The sequence below is a fragment of the Parasteatoda tepidariorum genome, chromosome X2, assembly GCF_043381705.1.
Source record: "Parasteatoda tepidariorum isolate YZ-2023 chromosome X2, CAS_Ptep_4.0, whole genome shotgun sequence".
Classification (NCBI taxonomy): Eukaryota; Metazoa; Arthropoda; class Arachnida; order Araneae; family Theridiidae; genus Parasteatoda; species Parasteatoda tepidariorum.
Window position 1 is genome coordinate 29,851,689 of NC_092215.1, and position 27,643 is coordinate 29,879,331.

The window sequence follows — 27,643 nt, forward strand, 5'->3', positions numbered from 1 at the left end:
CCATAATCCTCATAGAACAATCCCTGACGTCTGTAAGCTACTTGAACATAGTTGCAGACCAGGTTCACCCATTCATGGCAGCAGTTTTTCCTGCGGGGGATGGTGTTTACCAACATGATAATGCACCATGTCATAAGGGTCGAATCGTCATGGATTGGTTCGAAGAACATTCCACTGACTTTCAAGTCATGACTTGGTCCCCAAATTCACCTGACCTTAATCCAATAGAGCATTTGTGGTCCTACATGGAAAACCAAATTCGTGCTGCCTCGCTAGCCCCTCGAAATGTGAGGGAATTGCAGGACCAGTTGGTGAGCGCTTGGTACCAGATACCTCAGACTACCTATCAGCACCTTGTGGAATCAATGCCACGGTAGGTGCTAGCAGTTTTGAGGGCTAAAGGTGGTCCTACATGTTATTAGCAGTGTGGTCATAATGTAATGGCTCTTCGGTTTATGTTACTCTTTTACCTGTTTTTTAATTAACTAACTTATTTTTCAATAATATAAAATAGGACATTATGTTCCTCTGAGGAATGGGACTCACATTTTGAGAATCACTGAGCTAGTTGATAAAGTTATAGAAGCATTTTTCTGGTCTAAGATTCTCTTTCACTATATCCCTGTGACAGAATTATGGCGACATTGTCATAGAACATTACAGTGCTCATGTAAAAAGATTTTTCCTTTGGGAAGTAAAAAATTTTGGTTTTCTTTTCTGTATAAATTTTTGAAAGAGTTTTTTTCCTGCAGAATTATATTCAAAAGACTCCTTTCTCGTGCATTGAAGGGAAAGAAATGCCAGTGAGTTTTCAAAAGAATTAATTAATCAATGTGTTACATTAGTCCCTTTTTTTAAAATTTGGTTGAAGAAAAATCAATCAATATTTTTAATATATTACGCACATGAAGATTCTAAATTATGCATTTGAATCTTCACTTTGTCACTCAAAACTTAAGCTAATTGCATTGTAAATGTATGTAATGAATTTTTTTTGGCAATTATTTACTACGAATATTTCCTTTTTGTTTTTGAAATCCTGATACTTTTTAATTTCTCAGTTATTTTAATCCTTGTATTGTTTCAATCGTTTATGTGACTGCTATGAATGCTTAAATTTTTTAAAAAATGCTGACTCTTTTCATAAAATTTTAAATTTTTAAAATAGCGGTTATTTTTTAGTTTCTATTATTTCTACACATAAAATTTAAATAGTGCACTTAGCTAATCTCGTTTTGATACGTTCAATTTATGATCTCTGAAGTTGATATTAATTTTCACAAGGCTTTTAAATATCCCTATATACTTCAGACAATATGAGAAATTCGAATCGCACATTTGAGTATTTACTTTTTAATGCAAGATTCTATAAATTTTTTTGGCAGTTATTGCGATTGATTTCCACATAGTTTTTAAAATCCAATATTTTTAAGACTCGGGGATGAGATTCTTCCTCGGATTTCCGCTTTTTTTCATATTTTTCCATTTTTCCCGCTAATTTCCGCTGAAATTTTTTTTGTTTTTTTTGCACAAGTTAAAATATTTTATGAGGAATTTAATTTTCCGCAAAACGAAATTATTGAAGTCCTCATTCCTCCCTCTGAAGTTTCTCTAAAAATCATTTCCTTGGGATAAAACTGGTTGACCTTTATACAGGGATGAGATTTTTTTCGCTTTTGTCTCTCGAATTTCAGCCTTTTTATCAAAAACTCCAATTCTCTAAAAGTTTTGTTTTTTTAAATTTTTTTTTATAAATATCCCGCTTTTTTTTTGAAAATTCAGTCATGGAAGTAAAATAATTATATTTATTTACGAATTTCGAAGAAAAACAGAAAATTCAAACTACATCCTAGCTGCTAACCCTTCCGCATTTTTACTTATATTAGCTATTTTCTCCGATTTCACGCATGGAAAATAAGATTTTCCGTATTTTTTATCTGTCGGCAGGATAGCTCGTATTTTCGTAATTCAGACATCGCTGCTTCTTGTATTCTGGAGTGAAAGCAAACAAAAAAAAAGAGAAAAAAAAAATAAAGGTGGATTTGCAGTGAAAATATTTATTTACTCATTCNGAGGTTTACGAGAGGTCATTGACCTAGTTACAGGAGTAATTAAAACCCACAAACCTAATTTTTATTTAATTCAATTAGCTAAATAAATATGTAGAAATATGTAAAAATGCTAAATAAATAAATATGTTTAATATCAATCATCGATTTTCGTATTTAAAAGTTGCACATTGCAATTCTTATTTACGCTTTTTAAATATTGTACATTATGACTCGTATTTACGAGATTTAAAAATCCAATATCGTGTTTTGTAGTTATGCATTTTTAAAATCGTGATTTTTATTATCAAGCATCGATTTTCGTATTTACCTGATTTAAAAGTTGAACGTTGCGATTCTTATTCTGGCAATTTAAATATTTGTGCATTGCGATTCTTATTTACGAGATTTAAAAAACCAATATCGCGATTTGTATTTACGTGCTTTTAAAACCCCGTGTAGCGATTCGTATTCACGCNAAAAAATAAAACCTTACCTTTTTTGAAAATTATAAGAATCCAACGTGCTTCTTTTTCTAAACAATAAATTCACAGTTACAGTTACTCGCTCGACCGCTTCACTAGCGGCAGCAGACAACTTTAACTTGGTGGCCCATTGGGTAGATTCAGACTGACGGGATGCGGCTGTTTGTAATGTACAGGCCCAACACTTCCTACAATGTTGGCAAAAGTTCATAGGGTGGCCCAGCAATCAACCCAGCTGACAGTAATTTGCACCTTCACTTTTCAATCAGTATCGTCAGTAATTTCGAAGATGGCCAGAACTTATGTTTTTGCTGGGATATCAACAAAAATTTGACAAAAAAGTGCGATTGTGGTATATATTCTTGGATTTCCTCTTTTTTACTTTCTGACTACTCTCATCCCTGAAGACTACATTTATTATAACAGCCGATTCTCTAAACGAAACACACATTTAAGTAACTCCTTTTTGAAGAGTGCTTTGCGCATGATTTCAACGTCTGTCTTTTTTTCGTTAGTTACTACTACGGATTTTACGATTTTTAATAAGTATATTTGTTTTTATTGCAAAGGCACCGCTTTTGTTTCTTTAAATTAGTTACATACATATTTGTTATTTTTAAAAGTATCTTGCAAAAAGAATTAGTACTAGAGTGGTTTGTTGCAGAAAACCCGAAAAAATTCTGCCGCAGGGCACTATGTAATCATAATAATGATGTTATTTAATTAGAAATATATTGTTTTTCTTTTGTTTTCACTTAAGTTTGTTTGTATGTGTAATAATTGTTGATTTTTCTACAGGGGGTGATCTGGTGTGTTGTGATGCTTGCCCTAATGCATATCATAGAACTTGCTTGGATGGCGATGTGCCTGAAGGAAAATTCTTATGTGAATATTGCTTAAAAAAGAGTCATTTCTATTATTCCATGATAGTATTTTGCAAGTTGGGGAATCATAGGTTTGTAATTTTTTTAAAAAATCATTTTTAATATAAATATTTATATTAACAGCTGAAAAAAAAATCAATGTTAAGATTTGACATAGAAATATTATTTTTGTTTATCCTTTATGGTGTGAAATATTTTTTGAAAGGTTCATTTATCTGTTATAATCTATAAATTGTGTCATACTATATAACGCTAACAGCCACACATTCAGGGGTGAATGTATTCCGGGTGTTTTGTATCATCACTACACGCCTGGAAACTGAAAGCAGGGCATGTAACTTTTTCTCGAAATTCCATGTATCTCAAGATCATTGGTTTGCAGATTTCTGAATCAATCCTATTAATAAAACGAAATTTTCAGCGCAATCTAACATTTAAAGTAAGAGTTAAGAATTCAAGTAAAAATTAAGAGTTCTGTAATCAAAAAATAAAGAGAATCACATTATCCTTTATCTTATGTAAAAATGACACTAACATCAGCAAACCCTTCTGTCTCGCTTTTTCACTATTTTCCTTTTTTTTCCCCTTTTCCTTGTAAAACCATCTTTTCAATACCAGAAAATCCAGTAGTTCCCAATGGATATAATTTCAAATATTATTGAATATGAAATTGTATTATTGTATATGAATTGAATGGACATTTAAATCTGCAGTCAAAAATGATTTTCATAAAATTTCACACAATGTGTAAAGATTAAAAAATTTCTTGAGAATTATTACTTTTCATGAAGCTTTTGTAAAGGGTAAAGAGTTACAAAGTATGAGGAACAAAGAGTGAAATGGATTTTTTCTGATTAACGCCAGTTTTCTTTGGTTTTGCTGGCATTTAAGCTTCTAAATTGACAACATTCTTGTTGCTTAGGTTTCAAAATTTTTTGTAAATAATCTTCATATTTGTATAGGAGTTTTGTTTTCTGTTTGAATTTTATTTGGTCCATTGCATATCCATATGCAGCTTTTTGAATTTATTCTATTTCTACTTTTAATTATTTGATTTAATTAATGTTAATCGTTCATTATTAACATTTGATGTTTAATTAATATTTTATTTATAAAAATGAATTCAAATATTTTTTACCTTATTACCTAAAACTAATGCTAAAAGTATTTTAAGAAGAAAAAACTAATTTTACACTTTACCTTTCTTTCAGCAAAATTGAAATTCATTGAGTGAAGATTCTGTTTTAAAAATATTTTTTCTACTTAATATCCTGTGGAAAATGATAACAAAAGATTATTTAAGGATATATTATTAAGGTTCTTAAATTATCAAATTGCTTGTTGTGCACAAAATTTTCCTATTTTTGAAGAATAATCTTTTTACTTTTGAGGTTGACAGGTATGCCATGTAATAACTTATTAATGAACTTCGTAAACCTTGATATGAATAAAAATATATAAATCTAAATAATTAACAAACAAGTGCTATTTCTAAAAAAAAAGAAAAAAAAAGGATTTTTTCCTAAAAAAATTATTAATTTTTAAAATATTTTTAAACAAAGCTAGTAAATTTTTTCAAATAATGCAATCAGAGCCGCAATGGCTCAGGGGAAAGAGCGTTCGCCTTCCATTGACGTGATTAGGGGTTCGATCCCAGCAATGGCTGGTCGTCACAAATTCCGCGTCCGGCTTACACTGACCACAGTGCTTACGTGAAATATCCTCAGTGGTAGACGGATCATGGGTTCCCCTTGCTGTCAGGCTAACCATGGGAGGTTCTCGTGGTTTTCCTCTCCGTGTAACGCAAATGCAGGTTAGTTCCATCAAAAAGTCCTCCACAAAGGCAAATTTCTCCCTAATACTTGATCCAGGAGTTCCCTTGTCTTCTGGATTGGGTTCAAAATTACAAGGCTATGGAGTTGAACATTAGTAGTCGTAAACCCAAAAATTGGGTCGGCTGTTCAACATCGGATATAAAATAAAAGAAATATTGTAATCAAAAAATCATATTTTTTTACAACTGATAAAGAATTTAAAGAACTGAATTTAACTTTTTAAAAAGGGTAAAATTAAAATTTTGAAAATATATATAGAAATAGAAGTGAGATATATTACACCCATTAAAAATCTTGTAAAGGTTCTTTTTTACATTGCAGAATAGCTATTCCTATAAAATATGTGATATACGGGAGTATACAGTGGTTGGCAATTGTTGAATATGTACTTTTAGCTCTTTCGGTATTAGGTAAATTGCACATGTTAAAAGAACATGTTATGAAAACTGTGATAAACAAAAATGAATAAATTAAAATTTGTAACATAAATTTAAAAAGTAATGTTTTTAAAAAATATATAATTCAAAGTTACGTCAAAAAATGTAGGTTTTATAATAATTTATAAAAAATTTATGTTTTTTTTTATCACCTAGTAACAATGCTTGAAGGTGCGTAATAATTAGTATTGTTTTGATCTAATATTTTTATTTTTGTTTCATAAAATCTGAATGTATTCATGTTTTAATTTTTTGTTCGTAATGAATATATTGTTTTTTTTGCTTAGTTGGTGGCCATCACAGATAGTACACCCATCTAAGCTTCCAGATAATATTAAGAACTACTCACATAGTGACGGTGATTTCCCGGTGAAATTTTTTGGAACTCATGATTATTGTTGGTCAAATCGTGGCCGTGTAATAGCATATGAAGAACACCACAAGACTTATAGACAAGTGACTCAAGGGAAAAATAAAATCAAGTACAAAGAAGGTAAATGCAACAATTCAAAATTTTATTAAATATTTTATTCATTTTATTAAGTAACTAAGGTTTTGTACAATAGCAACTTAAGTTGATTGCATTTTTGACTGTAGACAATATATCTATTCCAGTTACTTGGTATTGGTTGGTGGAAAACTGAGCATAAACAGGGGTCTGTTTAGAAGAAATTTGGGTCCGTTAACGGACCCTTCACATAACATCTTTTCATAAAAACGGGCCCTTCACAAAATATTTTAACTTAGAAACGGACCCTTCACAAAATGATTTTTCTTTTAAACGGACCCTTCACAAATTTGTTAATCTTCATTATTGTTTTGTTAATCAAATAAACCCTTCCCAGGGAAGAAAACAAGAAAGATGGATGTAAAGGAATTAAGTTTTGTCTTCGGCAGATGTCCATTATTCGTACGAAATGAATATTCTGCGTTCAGCAGTATAGGCAAAATACCAAATATTTGTATGTTGCATTTCTAATTTAAAAGCAGCAATTGCTGTTTATTTTTGAAAATTTAATTTTTTTAATTATAATTTTACAGTGCGGAGCATAATCTTGTATCTATTTACAATTTAAAAACTTTTTGCAAAAGTTTTTTTGCAATAACCGGACCCTATTTACACAATTTCATAAAAGCGGACCCTGGTTGAAAGAATGTGAGTAATTTTTTCACAATTTCATGAAAAACGGACCTTTCACAAAATGTCTGGACAGACCCCTGATAAATATTAGATCAGTCTTCTATTTTGTTGTAAATATTGTTGAAAAAAACAATACATTTTGCAGTGCAACAATGCAAACTTCAACTAATAGTGCATCTGAACTTACCTTGTTATAGTATCGATCCCTTAAACTGTTTACTTCATTTTTATAAAATTCTACAATAACAGTATTAGTTCATTGGTTGAATTGGCTCATACGGAAAGGGACTTCAGTTTTTCAAACAATTTTTGAAAAAACTTGTAAAAAAAAAACTTATCTGATTTTTGTGATCGGCAGACATACCAACTGCTTCAAATTCTCCTGAAAAATTACCAAAATAGATTGCTCAGACTGAACTCTTTATTTTTTTCTGAAAAGCATAGTTATGTCTCAAAATCATTGAAAACTCGATTTTGCATACTTTTCTGTAATTAGCCATCCAACATAACGTAACTGACAAATGAACAGCTTTGAGGCAGTTATATGTTTTAGAAAGTGGAAAGAGAGACGTAGAAAGCTATATAAAAATTATTCATTATTAATCACCTTTATAAATCATTAAAAGCAAAGTTTTTTTCTTCCTAATTTTGTTGTTTCATAGATTGTTTAAATGAAAGTTGAAATGTGTGAAGAAATGCATTGAAATATCTAAAGGTATTTTCTGAAACTTAGACTTTTAATAAGAGATGAGAATTTTCTGTTTTTCCTCTAAATTTCCACTTTTTTGTGATTTTTACTAGATTTTCTTATGATTTTTATTTGATTTCCACTATCATAAAATCAATATCACAATGATCCGGGAAACTGCAGATTTAAATCATGTGAGGAAGAAAGTGAATTATCAAATTGTGGTTTGAAATTTACCAGACGAATTAATATTGTATTAAAATCTAAATTTTTTTAAAAACATGCCATGTGAATATCTTTAATGTAACTGCTGAAAATGCGATTTGACAGTGCATTAACGATGAAATGGTCGCTAATCAAGTGCTTCAAATCATGATTATTCAATTGCACAGTACATAATATGTTATAAGGTCACTTTGAAACATCACGATTTTTGAAACCATCTGAAAATCCATAGTAACTGCAAAAAAAAAAAAAAAAAATCCANTGCAAAAAAAAAAAAAGCAATCAACATGTCAGAAACCAGGGATTATTGATAGCATCATCGTAAATTCAGTGTTGTGAAGTGATTTATAATTAATCTGTGCTATTTAACATTTTTATGTGATTGTTAAATATCAACATTTTAAATACAATGTGAAAATTCGTAACAATAACTGTCAAAAAAGGCCATTATAATAAAAGACATGAGGAAGAATGATGTAGGATTTTTTCAGAAAATTAGTGTTGACCGGTCAAGTATAAAAAATAGATAGATATCGTAATATAGATCAAAGATATCGCTAATATTAACAGAGTGCCTGGCTGGCATTGGATTTGCTGCATGTTTAAAAAAACAAAAACAATCTTGAGCTTGAATATTACTTGAACTATAAGTGACAAATTTTCAATAAAAATAATAAAATCCTCTTTTATTTTCTACAAATAGAAATAAATTGTTTAAAATAAAAATATTCCAAAAAATTATGAGATTTGTTACCTAAGAGCTTCAGTGCCCATTAAAAAGAACAAACTTTTACAACCTGCAACCACTGCGTCAACATTTCAACTGACCAGCACAAAAGAAAGCATTCACATGTCAGTTTAGTTGAAGAATCGGCAAACAATTCGATCTTAATTTCACATCGTTGTATAATAGATTTTCGGCAAGTCATTTTTTCCCCTCTTTTCACATAGTTTTTGAAATTATGGTATTTTAAATGCTATGTTATTATGACCTGTGAATTTTGAATTTGAGGTATCATTTCCTGCCACGTTTGATTTGTGACGATTCCATTATAATTTCACGTTGTTTAATAATTGTTCTTTCGCAAGTTATTTTTTTAGTTACGGGTTATTTAGTTATACTAATAATATTTATGCTTTTTTCACATGGATATTCAAATTCCGATGTTTTTAGTGCTATTTTATTACCAGGTGAGTATTTTGAATTTGATTTGAACTTTTTGACATGATTCGTGACAATCTTGTCAAAATTTCATGTTCTTGAATCACCATTTTTCAGCGTTCTTCACTGTTTTTCACCTGTTATTTATTTATAATTTTTTAGACTCTTTCCACATAGTTTTTCAAACTCTGTTTTTTTTTAAATACGTTATTCTGTTTTTTTAATTAAAAAAAAGAAGTTTTTAATCTTCTAATACACTATTATGACGTGCGATTGAATTCGAATTGGTACTTTTTGAGGCGTTCAATTCGCAACAATAATCCACCTCTTTTTCGATTGTTTTCGGTAATTTCTATCTTTTTTCTTTAAGTCTGATATTTTTATACGATGTAATTAAGACAAACGTGCATTTCAAACTTAAGGAGTAACTTTTTGACTAGCTCAGTTCGTAACGATTCTATCGTAAACTTACGTAATTTAACGGCAGATGTTTGTGTCTTTTTTTACTATTTCTGTGCGATTCTTTTCAGATCTTTAATATGATGTTGTTGGCGAATTTTGTATTTTAGTATTTAATTTAAAACCGGTTTATAAAATGTGCTAATTTAACCGCACAATTATTTATAAGTTAAACTATCTCTTTGAAAGTAAGAGTTTTTTTGCTGATAAAATTAAAAACTTAGTATGGTTTAGGTTTTTTAAAAGCTTTACTAGAATGTTGGTATTTATTGCAAATTAAACTAGACAAGATTTGAGTTATGCAGTTAACATGTTATCGCAATTTCAAGAAGATCCTGGTGTTAAACTCTTTAGCATCTTACTTAAATTGTTAGGCTATTTAAATGACGCCAAAGATTATTTGTTACATTTAAATAAAATTAGTGCCTTAAATTTAAATTGTTTCTCAGATGCTGATTTTGCTACAAATAGACAGTCTCAGTGAGTGATGACTGAGTCTCAATGAGTAGTATTATAATTTTTAATAATCGGGTACTAATTTCTTGGAGATCAACAGAACGGAAATGTGTGAGCTTATCCACTATTGAGGCTGTAGCAATGACAGAAACAGCAAATGAACTAATTTGGATTAAAAATATATTATTGGGTGGATGCAAAACTTCAAGTTCAGTACCACTTACAATTAATATAAATATAAAGATAGATATAAATATATAGATAGATATAAATTTTTCAAGTTCTTCAGTAGAGAACCATAGGACTCAGCATATAGATTTTAAAATTTCATTTTTTGAGAAATTTAGTTTTGGATATTGTAATAAATATTAAATACATAAACATTTAAATAAGTTGTTGTTGTTGCTTATCCCCTTGGTCTAGAGTCCTAGACCAAGTCCAGAAGATCATGTCGCATCAGCAAGTTATAGACAGTCTCTCCATCACTCATCAGTTGCCTCACAGAGGCACCAATGCAATCCAAAAGATGAGATGGAGAAGCGATGGCCGAGCAATGACAATAGGCTCTCTGAAGGTCAAACACTTTATATGGCCGGTCCTAAGTCTTGACAAAACTGTTTGAGCAAATCTAGGAAAAGTGCACTGCAGGGATAATCCGGGGCATTTGGCGGCATACCAATAATGCTCTGGTGGGTATTTAAATAAGTAAATCAGATACTACTAAACCATTAATTAAAGAATCGTTTTTGTAATCATATTAATGGAAAGTAATTAATTGTTCTTAAAGATTTTAGGCAGACTCGTCTTAGAGAGCCTATTGTTGGAAATAGTTTGATTAATAAGTCAGATCTTCTCTTATATTATGCTTTTTCCTAGCTTATCCAAATGTAAAATTAAAGTTCAAGGTTTTTACCTTTCTTTAGGAGTATCCTTTTGTATAAGTCTTTAACTATTTATTTTAAGGAGAATGAAGTATACAACTAAAATTGTTAACGTTTCTTTATTTTAATGACATGCACAATGCTCAAGATATTATGAATCAGTTCATGACGTTTCTGTTTTATGTATAAATACCTCAGATGTTGTGTTACCACTGCTAATGTTCATATTATTGTTCATTACGTCAAGCTGCGGTATGCTAGCTTGTTTACTTTTCTTAAGATGTCATAAAGTTTCCTAATGCACATGTCTGTTTTTTCTCTTTCACAGTCATTTGTATGATAGACATCTTCATATTTGGTTCATAATGTAATGATTGTTTAAACTGCAAGTAGGTAGTCTTATTGAGTCTTCTTCACTGAACTTAAATAACTCTGCATCCAGTCCAAGACAGAGGCGACTTATTCTTTGCCGCAAATTTTGCATCACCTTTTCATTTGAGACTGAAAAACAAATGTTTCTTTTTTGGTAGACACAGACAGTTACGTTTCTTTTTTATGTGGTAATAATTTTCAAAAATGTAACCCTCCCAATTTTTACAATCAGATGATAAAAAAATCATCTCAAAATTGAAATAAGGAAAACAATGAATGTATTGCAATAAGTTTTTTTAAAAAAAATGGTAGTTACATGTGAAACAATTTATTTTTAAAGCGAGAAGTTGATGCTGCGCCATCGTGACATCACTGATTGAAATCAAAAGCTCAGAGTGGCAAGAGTCTCCTCAAAGGAGTGACCTAGTCCTTCTACTCACTTTTTAGCTCTGGAAAACAGCACTCAGTAAAATTAAAATTGCTTGTGAAAAATCATGTACCTTCGATAACTTTTGAAGTCAATAGAGGTAACTTCTAAGATCGACCAACCTCCATTGACGAACATTTTACTGTGGAATAGAGAGTGGTCTCTAAAATCCCTATCTTAAAAGGTGCTAATTTTTTATTGAAAGATTTGTCCCTGATGCAGAATGGTTGTGTTTATTAACTGTGTGGCAAGTGATGTTTGCAATTGATAGAGTAGTGTGTTAATTAATATCCAAACACTAACAAATTAACACCCATGCCATAGCAATAATTACTGTATTATTATAAAAAGCATTGACTTTAAATTTTCTTACATACTTTTTATTAGCCTTTCATATTTTATATAACTTTTGATATATTCTTCTAGCTTTACTTGAAGCAGGAGTAGAATTTGATTTATATAGAGCTTACAAACAATCCGTCAGCCCTTGTAATGACATGCCACCATCATACAAAAGTATTAAGGTATTTAAATATAATCTGTTTTAATTAGCATTGTTTCATTTTGAATGGTTATGTAACTGCTTGAAAATGTCTTAGTCATAATTTATTAACTGCATAAATTGTATTTATCACATATGATAAGTTTAAGATATTTTGAAGAAAGAAATTTTATAAAATTTGACTAAAAAGTAGAAAAGTTTTTTATCGTAAAAGCCCCACCATTGTATATGCCACACAAAATTTTACTGTGTGATCAATCACGGATTTCAAGTAACAAGTTGTATGCTAAGTAAATGATGAGACATTTAAAAAATATTTATTCCAATCATTTAAATAATTATTAAATTTACGATAAATTAATATATGATCTTAGTTATAATCTTAAAATATATCATTAAAATGAGAAAAATGAGGAATTATGTATGAAGTGAGAAATTATGTATTTTGATCAAATGAAAAATTATGTATTTTGATCATTTTCATCCTAACTTCTCAAATATATGCGAAATTGTACTATGAACAATTGTGCGCAATTCAAATGCTATACAGTAGCAAATGGCTTACACTAATAAATATGAATTTAAAATAATCGAATTTTATTTAAACCAAGTGATTAGGAACCTAAATATAAGTTATCAAAATACAATAAATTGATTAAAAGAATCTTACTAGGTGCGAAATTGTACTATATAGAACAATCACATCACATGCTTTATCATAATTTGATTGGAAACACCTGAATATTATTAAATTATGTAATTTAACAGCTAAAACCCCGTACAATAATTCAAAAAAATATTAATAATTAAATAAAGTAAATTAAATCATGTTTACTGCGAAATTGAACAACACAAAATAATTTCAAACACATCCCATTTCTTTTTACTAATTTTAAATTTTTAAAATTTCAGTCCATCAAATGATAAACAGCAGAACACTTTTAAAATAATTTAAAAAATAAAGTAATAAATAATGTAAAGTAAATAAATAATGTTTTTCCCAAAGATAAAGCATAAAGTGATCGTTAATCATTACTTCTTTTATAATTAATTTATAATAACCCAGTTACAAATATATAATAACCCAGTTTTGAAATCGTATGTTTCTGAGAATAAAAATAATAAAGTTGACTTCCAGCGCTGTAAGTGGGGATAAACTTGACCTTCAGGATAGATCATCTTTGGATGGATAAGATGGAATCAACTTTATTATTATTATTGGTATTTATTTACAAATATGTCATTTGTGACGAATCATTAAGATAAAGCGATTTGCTTTATCTTAATTTTTCAAAATTTAAAGTGGTTGGTTAAAAATTGCATAATTAAAAATTATTGCAATTTTAATAAGTTATGTTACTGTCAGAAATAAGCATGACAGTTTTTAAATGCTACCCTGATTGATAGGATTAAATTAGAATTTGTTTGTTATTGGTGTCATACACTTATAAAAACAACTTTTATTGTAAATGAAGTAATAATTCAATGGCATTTGATGTGTATGACTCATCCTGCATTTTTTTATTTTGAATAAATTAAAAGGTGGCAAAAGCATGTAGCTGTCAGTCTATTTCAGAAAGAGATAATGCATTGATAAGTACCACATCATATTAATGACGATGTAGTAGGTGTCGAATATATTTTGGTAACTAATTGTCAAATTAAAGAAATCTATCGTCTGAATTCAAAAATTTATGTACATTCGTTTTAATTTAGCTGTTTTCTCTAAATCTAGTATTTAAACAAATAGAATTCCAATAGGTTGATCTAGTTCTCAATTTCATTATAAACTGCAATATTTTAATCATATAAAAATGGGTAATACTAAATAATTTGATACAATAAGAAAAATTTAAAACAATGTATTGCAACTTGGCAGTCAGTATAGACTATTAATATGTAGCTTCTTTCTCTCTATAATAAACAGTGCTGATTATGTGTTTTTATTAGAGGAACAAACTTAGTAAGTTTTCACATTATATTCAATTGAATTTGATTTTTAAAAGGATCAACCAAAAAAAAAAAAAACATTTAGGAAATGCATGATTAATTTTATTCATTTATATAAAAAATACAACATTGTCACAATGCAGATGCATTAATCAATATTTTTAACAAGCTTTTTAAGCTATCTATATTTAAATTTACATGATTAAATTGATGTCACTAATCTATGTAATCTTGTATAATATCTGTTATTTTATTATTATTTATGTTTTTAAAATCAAGATAAATTTATAATATTGCAATTTCCATGAATTAGAAAAACAATTCAAATGTGATAAATTATTAACATATTTTCTCCAATTTTATAATAAATCTGTGTTTAAAAAATAGTTGTAAATAACATAAACAAAATACAGTACAAAATCCGTTATCCGGAAATCAGAAAACCGGAAAACCAAAAAACCGGAATGAAATTTGATAAATTTTCCCGCAGTTTTAAAATTTTTTTTTCCTCTTAAGATTTTAGGATTTTTCTTTCTTTTTTGAAAGATGTTCACCTTACCATTATTTTGGAAATAATTATTAGTGTATTACTTCATAATTTTTTCTTCTTTTCACGATTATTTCCAAATATGAAATTTTTTTTAGTTGCGCATAACAGTAAAAGAACGGCTTTTTGTAGCGATTCAGAAATCCGGAATAGCGATGGTCCCGATCGTTCCGGATAATCGGTTCCCTACTGTAGAAGTAACAACAAAGTAATGAAATTATGCTTCAATTGTAAAACAATTAATTCCAGGGTTTAAGAACAGTTCTTAAAAGGTTTTCTGCTTAAAGTTATTAAAACTTCCACATTCCATAGCTAACATAAAATTACAAATTTTTTTGCAGGGATTATTGAATGGAATCACAAAAAAAAAACCCTTTTTATTTACAATTTGCAATTGTAAAATGAATCATCAAATTTCTTATTTGTTATTTATTTTAACCTTGTTTAGGTGTAGATGCAGATAAATTATCGCCTTCAAATCGAAACATAAATATACAAAAAACAAAATTACTATTAAATATTAGTAATTTATAGAACCTGTTAATTTTTTTCTAAGATATCTTTGCATATTTTAGTTTTTAAGGATACTGTATAAGTTTGGCTAGTAAAGTTATTATTTCATATGCTAACTTCATTCACAACTCTAAAATTATAACTGTTTTCAAGAGAATGTTTTTTTGTAACTTTTAATAATATAATGTCTCTTTGTAGGTGAACAGACTTTCGAAAACCTTCCCAGTTGTCTCAGCTAAAGAAATAGATGTAGTTCAATGTTTCTGTAAAAGTACTGATTCAAATCCATGTGGCACAAATGACTGCATAAATAGATCTGTACTAATGGAATGTGTTCCAAAAAACTGCCTAGCTGGTGATTTGTGCCAAAATCAGCGATTTCAAAAAAGACAGTACAAAAAAACTAAAATAATTAAAACTAATTCACGAGGTTGGGGGTTAGCAGCTACAGAAAATATTCAAAAAGTAAAGTTTTTCTCTTGTTCTCTTTTTTTATTCTAAGATAACATAGCATTTATGTTTCAAATTTGGTACTGATACTAATAAATACATAGTGCTTAGCGTTTTTAAAAAGTGTTTAAAGGTGCTTGTTTCCGATTTTTGTTTATGAAAGCTTTTAAATGTGCTTTTTTCAGTATGTGTTTTTAAAAAGTACTTATGTTCCTCTTTTCACAATGTGATTTTTTTTTTTACCATGTCAATTTTCATCTCGAATTTCACATTGTTCATTCAATATTTTCACTATCCATTCAATCACATTCGATCCGTAATGTATGAAAGCGCCAATCATTTGACATGTTTGCTGAAATATTTGGAGGAAAGGATTCTTGTGTTCTCATGTGGTTCAACTCTGGTACATTTTGCAAGAGATTCTCAACTTCAGATGTCATTTTTTGCCCTCTAGAATCAAAAAATCTAATTTTTTGCTGATGATAGGGACCAACTAAACATTGCCAATTTTTTTCCCCTAATAGCAAAAGAAATTTTTATTTCTCTTGTTAATTTTATCGTTGGTAAAGTGCCATCGTTTTCGTTACTGGCAAGCCACTGGCCTCGCACTCTTGTGTTTGTAGATCAGTACCATAAGAGTGTAGGGACCATATAATAATTTACTTCTGACAAAAAAGTTTAATTTTAATACTTGTATTTTAATTTCAAAATTATTCAAATATTTTTAATCATTCCATTAAAGAAATATTTAACCAAGTAACAAATTTTAATAAAAATTTAATCGGGCCATTCACTATTTTACAGTTAGATTAATAAGAATCGTTAATTCATTAACTTTTTTTCAGTTTGCTTAATTTTTTACATATCTTTATAAATAACATTAATCTTGTTAATGTTTTGTTAGATACAGTAGGGAGCCGATTATCCGGAACAATCAGGACCATCGCTATTCCGGATAACTGATTTTTCCGGTTTTCTGAATCGCTACAAAAAGCCGTTTTTTTTATTGTTAAACCCAACAAAAAAAAAAAATTTGGAAATAATGTTAAAAAGAAGAAAAAACGATGAAATAATACACTAATGATTATTTCCAAAATGATGGTAAGGTAAAAATCTTTCAAAAAAGAAAGAAAAATCCTAAAACCTTATGAGGAAAAAATTATTATTTTTTTTTAAAAAAATGCCGGGAAAATTAATCGAATTTTGTTCCGGTTTTCTGAATTCCGGATAACGGGTTCTGTACTGTATATAAATAACTTTTTGAATCTAAAAAAATACACTCGATAAATTTTTTAATTAGTTAAAGCAATTATTAATTTAAAAATAGAGTGAACCACTCAATATTGATTATATTTAAAATTGAGCATAAATTGTTTTTATAGTGGCTTATGTAATCAAGAAAAGAGTTTTTTGTCAGAAACTAATTATTTTCCCATAATCATGTAAAGTCTTTGGTAATTATTTTGCATGTTACTTATTTATATCTGTGGAGAACTTACAACAATAAGAAAAGAAATTCTTATTAGTGCTGATCCTAATTATGATTTTAAAGAAAAAAAAGTGTTAAAGTGATTAAAAATATTTTTAAGTGCTTAAAAGTTGCTTTTTTTTGTTGAAAAATTTGGCTATACATTTTTAGTCAATCATTTTCTCTCTTAACTTATTTTATCTGAGGTTAAATAATGTTTTACGTTAGCAATTAATTGTTTTGAAGTATTATTGACTCAAGTTGTAATTCCATTTTAATTATAGAACATCAAATATGGTTTAAAGACAATAAGTCTTGAAACATTAAAATCACTGAATTTTATCTGATGGCGAGTAGTTTGAGTGAATTACTCTTTAGATTTTAAATTTTTAAGATTATTGCCTATTTTATACCCCTTTCATTTCTTCTTTCTTTCATTATTCTTTTAATAGCTACAGTTCTAAAATATTTATTTGAAGTTAAATTTTTTGATAGTGACTGTTCAAAAACTTAAAACATATTTCTCATAGGATTTCCTCAGTTGCAAAGCTTCATAATACCCTCTAGTTTTTTTTTTTTTGTACTTTAGAGAAAAATATTTTTACTTCCTATAAACACAATAATGTAATAAAGGAATATGAAATCATATGATAGCTTTACTGTTTTTACATAATTTATTCTTCCTGCTTTATTCCTCTTAGTTTTACATTTTGCATTTTTATTCCTGTTAGTCATACAAGTTTTCATCACAGATTTATGGATTAGGAAATACTGAGCACAATTCATTTTTATGCTATCCAATTCATATTCTGGATGGCAAAGGAAAGAAGGACATAATTTGAAATTAATTATTATTTTATGCAACAATATTTTTAAAACTTGTATGTATGGATAGTGTTTTCTACACTAGGGATAGTTGCAAGCTCTTGACTCCGGGTTACTGCCTTTGGTGTGTTTTCAAGCCATTTAGCTCGCAACGTGATCATTGTGTTTTGAGACTCTTGAGTAGTATTTCTTGTATATATGTATTTGTTACCTGAATTATTATTTGTGTTTAAAAGAAGAATCGTTATAAGAATCCACATTTAAAGACATGCCATTTCAAATCGCAAGAATTTTCAATTGAAAAATAATTGTTATAAAACAATATACAAACTTCGAAATTTAAACCAAACTAATAATTTTTAGAATAAACTTAATCTCGCTGCCGAACAATATGCTAACACTAACACATGATGGTGCACACTAGGGATAGTTGCAAGATCTTGATTGCCTATATTTTCGAGTTACTGCTTTTGGTGTGTTTTCAAGCCATTTAGCTCGCAACGTGATCATTGTGTTTTGAGACTCTCTTGAGTAGTATTTCTTGTATACATGTATTTGTTACCTGAGTTATTATTTCTGTTTAAAAGAAGATTCGTTATAAGAATCCACATTTAAAGACCTGTCATTTCAAAATGCAAGAATTTTCAATTGAAAAAAGAATTGTTATAAAACAATACACCAACTTCAAAATTTAAACCAAACTAATAATTTGCAAAATGAATTTTATCTCGCTGCCCGAGCAATATGTTGTCACTAACGCATGATGGTGCACGGCTTGCAACAAGAACAAACAGTAATAAACAAGTAAAAAGAGACCAATTATGAACTGCCAAAAAAGCGAGTTCTTTTTAATCTAGCAACCATGTCACCTTTTTAACTGTACATCTCTAAATAACTAAAACAAATTTTCACTTCAAACTCACCAGAATTACTAAATATCTTATGAACTACAGCAGATTTGAGCTCAGAAATTATATAATTTTTTCCCTTTTATTAAAAACAAAATTATATGTTTGAAAATATCGCCTCGTAAGCTGTAATGAGCAGCTGCATACTTTCTAACCGGAAGTCGAGCTGGTCAAGAGCTCAAGACTGTTGTTTCTTACATTTATATTGATAACACCATCCATATATAATTGTTTGAGTTAGACTTTTAAACTCTTACTTGAATTACTGTCCTAACGAAGTTAATTTTTCAAAATAATCTGTTTCCCATCTTTACCCTTAATTTCAACACACAGAGAAAAAAAATTCTATTAGACAGGCTCTTTCTATTCAGATGGAAATCTTTCAAGTTTCATCCCATGTTAATATCTTCAAGTGAAAAATAAAAATATTTCCCTTTTTCAAAAATATTTTTTTCTACCCAAAAATTTTTTGGGGTAAAAGAAAATAATTTATAAAAGTACTGATTAAAAAAGTATCAAAATTCAGAAATTTCACTTTCTTAAAGAAAGTTCCTTATTTTCTAATCCTTGAAAAACAAAATAGTACATTATTTCTTGCTTTTTCTATTACATAATAAAACACCTATTTTTCAGAGCCATAATCCAGTATCAATTGATTCGATTTGTTGTTTCAAGATTATTAGGATTCTCAAATCATTTCTGGACTAAAAGAATTGATTTAATTTCCTAATTTTTAAAACTTACAAGATTTAATTGCGGTGGTGTTCCCTTATTTTCTAATTTTAGAAGGTGTAAAAAATCAAATCTATATGAAGGTGATTTGTTCCAGATTTGTACGCTTCTGAAATATCACAAAAACCAGAAAAAGTCAGAAAATGAAATTCTACTAAAAATTAATTTGACCTGAAAACTTAATTGCCCAGAAAATCTTGAAAAACATGTAATTTCATGCTTCTGTTTGCACTTGTACATATTATGAATTTTTTTTTTCAGTATCTAAGAAAACCAAATGCAGATTTTTAAAAAGTCAATTTGAAGAATCATAAGTTCTGTATTTTTGATCCAATATCTTTTTATTTAATTAATAATCCTTGTGGAAATCACAAAATTCAATAGCTCCAATTTAGGAACCGTCTACTGATTATATATAGGGTTCAGGCATTAAGCCTTACACATAGGATTTATTGTTTTAACCTCTTTGGAAATAAAGTCATTATCAATTGGGAATCAAGTCATTATCAAAAGGAAACTCGATTATCAATTTTACAATGCCAAATTTTAAGGGGGATATGCTTTGAGCAAATGCAGGAAAAAAAAATCCTGTAAGATAAAGTTTTGTAGTTTCACAATTTATTATCGGTCTCTTTCCCCTGATTTTTAAAAATGATTGATTCTAATCAACAACACAGTAATATCAAAATATTTTAAATGATGAAATGAAGCAGCATATTTACTATGTTTTTGTTTCAAGATTATTGAAACCTTATTTTAAAATTATTTGTTAAAAGAAATCTTGATCTGGTTTACAATTGGTATGAGGTTACAACTGTGTTTTATATTGGTATGGAGAGAATATTAACTAGTTGAAGCTGTTGTGACTGTGGATTTGCATTATAAGTTCTACCTAAAAAATTTCTTCTTTTATGGTAAAAAACCACTGAGGCTACCGATTCAGTTTTACAGCTTTGCACAATCTAACCATACAACAGTTAAAAACAAAATTTTACGAGATTTATTTTTACAGTGAGTGAAAACTGTTCCAAAATCTGTCCTGATTTTTCTTTGCCCCTCTATGAAACCTGCAGTCTGAATTTCTTTTAATAAAAACGTAAAACTCTTATTGTTTTTCACTCACATCTCTAAATAAAATTTAAAATTTATCAAAAAATATGTGTCCATTGATGGCATCTGATCATGCTTTTTAACAGTTTTAATTAAGGAAATAGTTTAGGGAAGCATGGGATACTATCAGAAATAATGAAAACTACAAAAAAAGAATTACACTATATACTATCAGTTTTTAAAACTTAAAGAATTTTTGGTACATAATTATTGCTGAACATATTTGTGAGATTTTTCCATTCCTTGTTTCCAGATGAAAGGAAAAGAATTTTGAGGAAGTTCGACTAGTGTCAGAGAAGTATCTGTGTGGTTGCAGAAGCATTTCCTGTTTCGTAGCCATATACAAAAAAGCTCATTCCTGGCCCGTATCTTTTTTTTTTTTAAAGTGTGCTTTTCATTCAGTTATTTAAAATATCTTGAGTTTTATTTGATAAAAGAAAGGTCAAAATTATTAAGCTTATGGATAAAGGTGAAAAAAATGTATCAATACGTAAAATAAATTCACAATTATTTTATGTAATTTTTTTATTTTTATACTTTCCTTGAGTTTGAATTTAGCGAGAAACCTGATTTAAGAAGCATTTTCAAAACAGAATTAAAATATTGTTTTGATGAGATACTTAGAGTTAAAGCAGTTGTTTTTGGAAATGTATAATTTTAAGTAGGACATAGTTTTTTTTTTTCCAATATGATTCACATATCAGCTTTGATCATGTTTATTGCTCCTTCTTAAAAGTTAGCATTTCAGTTAAAAGTCTGCAAAATGGGTAGATGACTTATAGATAAACAAGAGTTCAATGTAATTTAATTATGCACTGGATTTCAAACATTCACCACTTAAGTTTTTGCTTAATAATTTTTTAACTGAATAAATTTTCTTCTCAAATTAAATTCTTGTTTATAATTGCAGGGTGATTTTGTTATGGAATATGTAGGGGAAATCATTTCACATGATGAATATCGTAAACGATCCGGTGAACTGCAAGCACAAAAGAGCTCTGATTTCTATTTTTTATACTTGGATAATAGAAGAATGATAGATGCCAGACCCATGGGAAATTATGCACGTTTTATCAATCACTCTTGTGATCCTAATTGCATTATGGAAAAATGGGAAGTTTGTGGTGACTCCAGGGTTGGAATATTTGCCCTGAAAGAGATTAGTCCTGGTAGGTTTTCTTTATTTACATTAAAAATTTTTTTTAATTATTAAATTTAGTCTCTTAATCAAGTTTTAAATTTTTTGATAAGTATGCTTCTTTGGGGTTTTTTTTTTAGTTTTTTATTACTGATTTAAAATTTTTACTTACTCTATTTCTAAAATGTATTTTAGTTTTTTGAACTAAATTGTTCTTACAGTAATCTGTTCAGGTAATATTCTAATTCTCTTTAGTTCTTCAAAATTGGTTCAAAAAAAGAAAAACCCAAGGGAGATGTAGAATGCAAAAAGTTCTGAATATATACCAGCACCTACTTTGACAAGCATTTTCGATCCATTAGTATATATGTGGAATCTGAGAAATAGTTGATAAATTTTTATTACTTATTTATTTTGATTTCAACTTCTTTTTACACATTAAAGATGCATGAAGCATTTCCAAAAAGTAAAGATATAGAGCCGTATACTCACTTAAGCAATTTTTAATTGATTAAATATACATTACAAAATACTTACTGGTACACGCCTTATTTTTTTGACATAGTTGCTGTCATTGTTAACCCTGGTTGCTAGCTTATGTATTCTACATCATATAACTTTGCCCCCTGTTGTCGAAACTAAATTTTAATTTCAGTTTTGATTTCGTTGTTCTGAACGTTTTACCCTGCATGATTTTTTTTCAGGTGAAGAAATAAGTGAAAGTTGCTGAGTGCAGGGTCTGAGCTGTAAAGCAGATCTAAAATTATCTTTTTGTAACTTTTGAGTTGTGCTTTGGTTTGAAGCTTTGTGTCAGGATGAGTGTAATCATGCTACAAGAAAACTCAGCTTGTCAGCAAGCCCCTGCATTTATTTTTAATTGCCTGTCTGAGATGTCTCAAATTCTAGCAATATGCATCTGTATTAATTGTGATGCCGAAAGGCTTGAAGTCAACAAGAAGCCCTTGTCTGTCCCAGAAAAATGAAGCCATGATTTTTTTCTTTTTAGAAATGGATGTTTAGAATTTTTTTAGCTCTTGAAGAATTCATGTGGCATTTTTGCATGAATTGTTTGAGTACTGGTGTGTGGTAATAAACCCATGTCTCATCACCAGTAACAATTGTATTAAGAAACTCATCTCCTGCTTCTGTATAATGCATGAGGAAGTTAGGTGCAGAGCCCATCCTTTTCTTTTTGTGTTCTTCAATTAACATTTTCAATACCTAGTACACAATTTCTGGTACCCTAAAGTAAGAGTCACAGCTTTATGAATAGTTGTAATAGACATTTCTGGCTTCATTTTATACAAATTTTTTAATGTTTGGTGCCCATTTGCTCAAATTGCTTCCTCTGTTCTTTGAAGCAGGGCATCAGTAATCACAGATAGTCTAACTGTTCTGATTTCGTCATGAATATTTATATGGTTTCTGTATAAATGATTCCATACTGATTCTGTAGATGAAAGAATATCATTATGAAAAACCACTTGGTGCTCGCAATTTGCATGAAGAAAACGTATTGCTGAACGCATTTAGCGGGATTCTGAATTGACACAGGCATTACAAAGACGCGCTGCTGAAACAAAGGTCACCGTACAAGTAACAAATTATTTCAACATAAAAACAAAATGTTTGAAGTTACTGTCCATGCTCCTAATAGACTCACAGAAACTTTTCCCTTGCTGCTATCAGGGAAGTATCTTTGCGATCTGAAAACGCCTCATAATATTCTCTTTTTAATAGGTTTTATTTTGGGTTTTAAAAGTTTAAAAAGTTTTTTTTTTTTTTCATATTAAGCAGGGATCCCACGGGTCAAGCAGAAGAGCAAAAACCTGGAATTGTCAGGACAGGGAATTCTATTTTGCCACTTAAAAAGCAGGGAATAGTCAGGAAAAATAGCAATTTAAAAAAAAAACTGTAAATAGGGCGGAATAAATTTTGACAAAAAGTTCATTTGTTTGTACCTGAAATTACTTAAGTCAATATGTTTATTTTCAGGGGAAGAACTCACATTCGACTATCAGTCGGAGAAATATGACATACTGCAAGTGTGTTACTGCAATTCTATTAACTGCAGAGGAGTAATAGGAAAAGTAAGTATAATTTTTTATAGATAGTACAAAGTGTTTTAAAATCGTTGAATAGTAATCTGTTTTTTACATTTGTTCAGCAAGATTCATCTTCCATAACTATTGAATCAGGGTAGATATATAGTTTCTTAATAGTCATATAAATTTGTTTATTTCATACTAATGCAATTTTTTTAAAGGGTTGAAAGTTTTTCTCATACTTGAATTTAAATAATGCATTGTGCAGCAGCTTTTTAAATTGATGCTCCTGCAAAAATGTTTAGTTTAAAAATGTTTAGTCAAAAGTAAAACATATTGTCAGTTTAAGTTTTAGACTTAAAAATAAAAACAGTTATTACATTTTTAATACTTATTGTTTACTGATTTTCTAAATTTTTGTAAAAGGCAATACAAATAGAGCTCATTCTAATTAGAACAACTCCTTTCTTTTTTTGACAACAAGTTTCATAGATATAAATTAAAAGACGTTTTTTCTTAATATCATGAAAAGAGTATTTGGTGGAATACCATACTTCTTCAATGCTTCTGCTTCAATCTTTCTTTCTTTATGATTGTAATTCTATTTTCCAAGTTAACAGTTATAGCTATTGTTTAGATGTCTTTAGCCACCCCTTCCATACAATTTCTAACAGCAAATGTTGATGTTGAACACGAAGCTCATCCAGAACATGGTGGGACTAAAAGAAATGCATTTGTTTCAATATTGCATTCCAATGCACTGTATTTGTGCAAATAATGCAAATACTACAAACTTAAAAATCAAATTTCACTGGCATTATCTGTTATACTAACTCAAGTCGTTCTAACCTGGTGAATATATTGTGAATTGATTGCAAGTGAAAGGACAAGAAGTTCTTACCTCATTAGTTGTGGTTAATTTTTGTTGCTTTTTTTCTAAGATCAAATCATTTTTTTAAATTGAGTTATATGTGGTTTAAAAAAAAATAGCCGAGAATAATTGACATGAACTTAAAAAAGAGGGTCTGGATATTAGAGAAGATCAAATTATCTTATATCAAGCTCTAGAGAATTGACTATGTTTGTGTAACTATTTGAACATTTTCATAGGGTAATTTTGTTGTATTGACATTATCACAAACAAATATATTACATATCATAATAAAAAAAGAAACAGTTCATTTCATATGTTGCACTGTTCTGAGTCTGTGCAACATCTTAAATTTTCATTTGTGTTGAAAACTTTTCTGATATATGATGTTGCCAAAGAAATAACCTTAATGCTGCTTAACTCCTAAAACTACTTGTGAGGTGTTGTAATAGATTATCTGCAGTAACTATTCTTCTGATTTTGTACTGTTTTCTGGTTTGCCTTTAGTTTGGTACTGTCCTTCTAATTTCTGAGTTTGTAAAATAACTATAGTTAACATGGCTTTGCAGTCTTATTCATGTTTACAGATGAGTGATTTTATAAACTTTAACATTGTGTTGTAGTACAAGCATGGTGTTCTGACAACAATCAATGTCTTATAATGTTCAATCCTAAATATGGAGCAAGAAAATGTGTGTAAAAGACGTAGGACTATACAAAATATCTAGCTCACAGCAATTTTGCTTGGAACTATCTTAAAAATTGCTAAATGAAGAACATTTAAAGGTGTTAGACCATTTTAATGGCAGAAAAATTAAACATGTTCTGGTTTTTTTAGATGATGAAACAAATCAGAACTTTCAATGAGTTCATTTACTATAGATACTACTAGGGAACTGTAAATTTTATTTTTTCCAAAGCAATACAGATCAAATTGGTGACAATAAATTTTTTTTAAATTAAGCCTTTCTTTTTGAAGGATGTAGCTAAACCAGCTCCACCTACAATTTTTCAATTAGGCGAGAAAATTGTTATTAACATTAATACTCCTATCAAAAAATGTTATTTTAAACATAGTATTAAAATGAAAAATTAATCAGCGAAAATGTTTTTGAGTTTTGAGTTTAACCATCTTGAAAAGAGAATAATGCTTTGGATGTTTTCTGGGCACTTGTAGTGTATTAATTAGGGTAGTCCCGAAATTTGAGTGTTAAATTATTTTTCCTGGTCATCAAACTTTGAACTCATTATTTAAAGTATTAAGATAGTTTTAAATCAGAAAAGAAAGGGAAAAAAACTGATTTTCCCATATAAAGTAATTTCATCCCTGAAATGATAATGAGGATGGTTGTCAAAAGATAGTATGAAGCTCAAGCTTAAGTATGAAATAATTGATAGTCTTTTTACATAATGTGTGATTTTCCACTTCTTAACATTAACATATCAAATATTTTTTGGTTTAATGGAGATTAAACCCTCACGGATAGGCGTACTTAGCCTTTCTTAATGTTTTTCTTAATCTAGTTTACATTTAAAACACATTAGTATGTGGTGCACAATGCATTGAAGATGTTGAAAGTAAGCTGTTTTCATTCGTTTTAAAGTTTAGCTGTAAGTTACTTATTTTGCATGATTGCTTATGAGATCAAACTAAATCCTAATTAATCAAATATCTAAAAGAATAGCTGCAATTGAGTTTTTTTTTTAAAAAAAAAAAAATTAAATGGACTTAGTCTCTTTAATTTTTAAAAATATTAAAAAAAAAATTTTTAAAAATATTTAAAAAAAAAGTAAGTAAAACAAATATTATGCGTTTTAGATTTCTATTCATATCCGATTTTTCTGTTTATAATTTTGTGTACATTCTGCCTGCAAATATTTTTTTCCATTTTTATTTTATTAAATTAACATAGAAACAACTATGTTTAAACTTTTGAAGTATAATGAGCAACAAAAGTTATTCAACCTAAAAGGAATACCCTAGTATAAACTGAAATTCCACTACGATTCATACACACTGTTCTTTGATATTTCGCTATATTCGTATTCATTTCTTCTCTCATATTTTTTGGTGTACCTCAACATAATTGAGCAAATAATAATGTAATGTGAGTGATAGCATTCACACACACATTTAAAAATTGCATATTTATTGAAGTTTTTTATTTTAATTCTTTTAACAAACTTTTGTTTATTCTCAAATTATTTATATATTGCAAATGCATTGTTACTCAGTTACAGAATCGTTTTATGCAGTCTAATTATAAATATTTTCAACTTATTAAATTCTTGTATATTATCAATGTAAGAACAAATTTAATTTCATGTATAACAAAATTTTAACTGTTATTGAACAAAACAGTCATTTTATATTTTTGGCATTTTTAAAAAAAATTTTAAAATTCAAATTTAATGAATAGTTCGGAAAAAAAAAGAATTATTCTCTGGTATTTTAAAGGTATGTGTTAAGATGATAAAATGCATACTTCCTTTGTATTTTTACCCTTTATTGGGTATCTTACTTTTTTGTTTTTTCTTCTGTGTAGTTTTCATTTTGTTAATTTCCAAGGCTAAATTTTTCTTATATTTCTTTATTCTTTTTTTTTTTTTTTAAATTCTGTTTTTTTCTTGCGGTTATCAGTATTGTTGAGTCAGTAACTAGTAAAGTAAGGCATTGTGTACTTTATTTAAATTTAAATTCCAATTTTTACTCTTGTGTTATCACATTGCTGCTATCTAAGGATCTTATTGCAGTTGAGCACATCGCTGCTATCTAAGGATTTTATTGCAATTGAGGGAGTTTAGTATAGTTGTTCTGAACTGGTAAAAGGAATTTTTATAAGGTCAATTTTTTTAAAAAGCATTTGGTTTGAACTGATGCTATAATGTGTGAAATGTATTTCTAAAAGAATCATTTTGAACATATTAACTGATTGAAATTCTTTTTGTTCTGAATGCGGCTTTCCAGGTAAGTTGTTCAAATCATCTATATTAAAACAAATTCATTAGTTCTAAATGCTTAGTTTTCAATATAAATTTAAAAGCAAATAATAGAAATAGTTTGTGTTGAAAGTTTTGGGTTAA

General features: G+C 28.7%; 1 protein-coding gene across 2 annotated transcripts in view; it reads left to right on the forward strand.

Annotated features, from left to right (window-relative positions):
• LOC107440919 (histone-lysine N-methyltransferase NSD2) overlaps positions 1-27,643 on the forward strand; it is an 82,602-nt gene that overhangs the window by 19,456 nt on the left and 35,503 nt on the right. For both annotated transcript variants that reach the window (XM_016054009.3, XM_016054010.3), the window contains exons 9-14: positions 3,332-3,488; positions 5,977-6,182; positions 11,927-12,024; positions 15,211-15,477; positions 21,416-21,674; positions 23,639-23,733. In XM_016054009.3, coding sequence (XP_015909495.2) covers positions 3,332-3,488; positions 5,977-6,182; positions 11,927-12,024; positions 15,211-15,477; positions 21,416-21,674; positions 23,639-23,733 — 1,082 coding nt within the window. The remainder of the gene's footprint in view (positions 1-3,331; positions 3,489-5,976; positions 6,183-11,926; positions 12,025-15,210; positions 15,478-21,415; positions 21,675-23,638; positions 23,734-27,643) is intronic.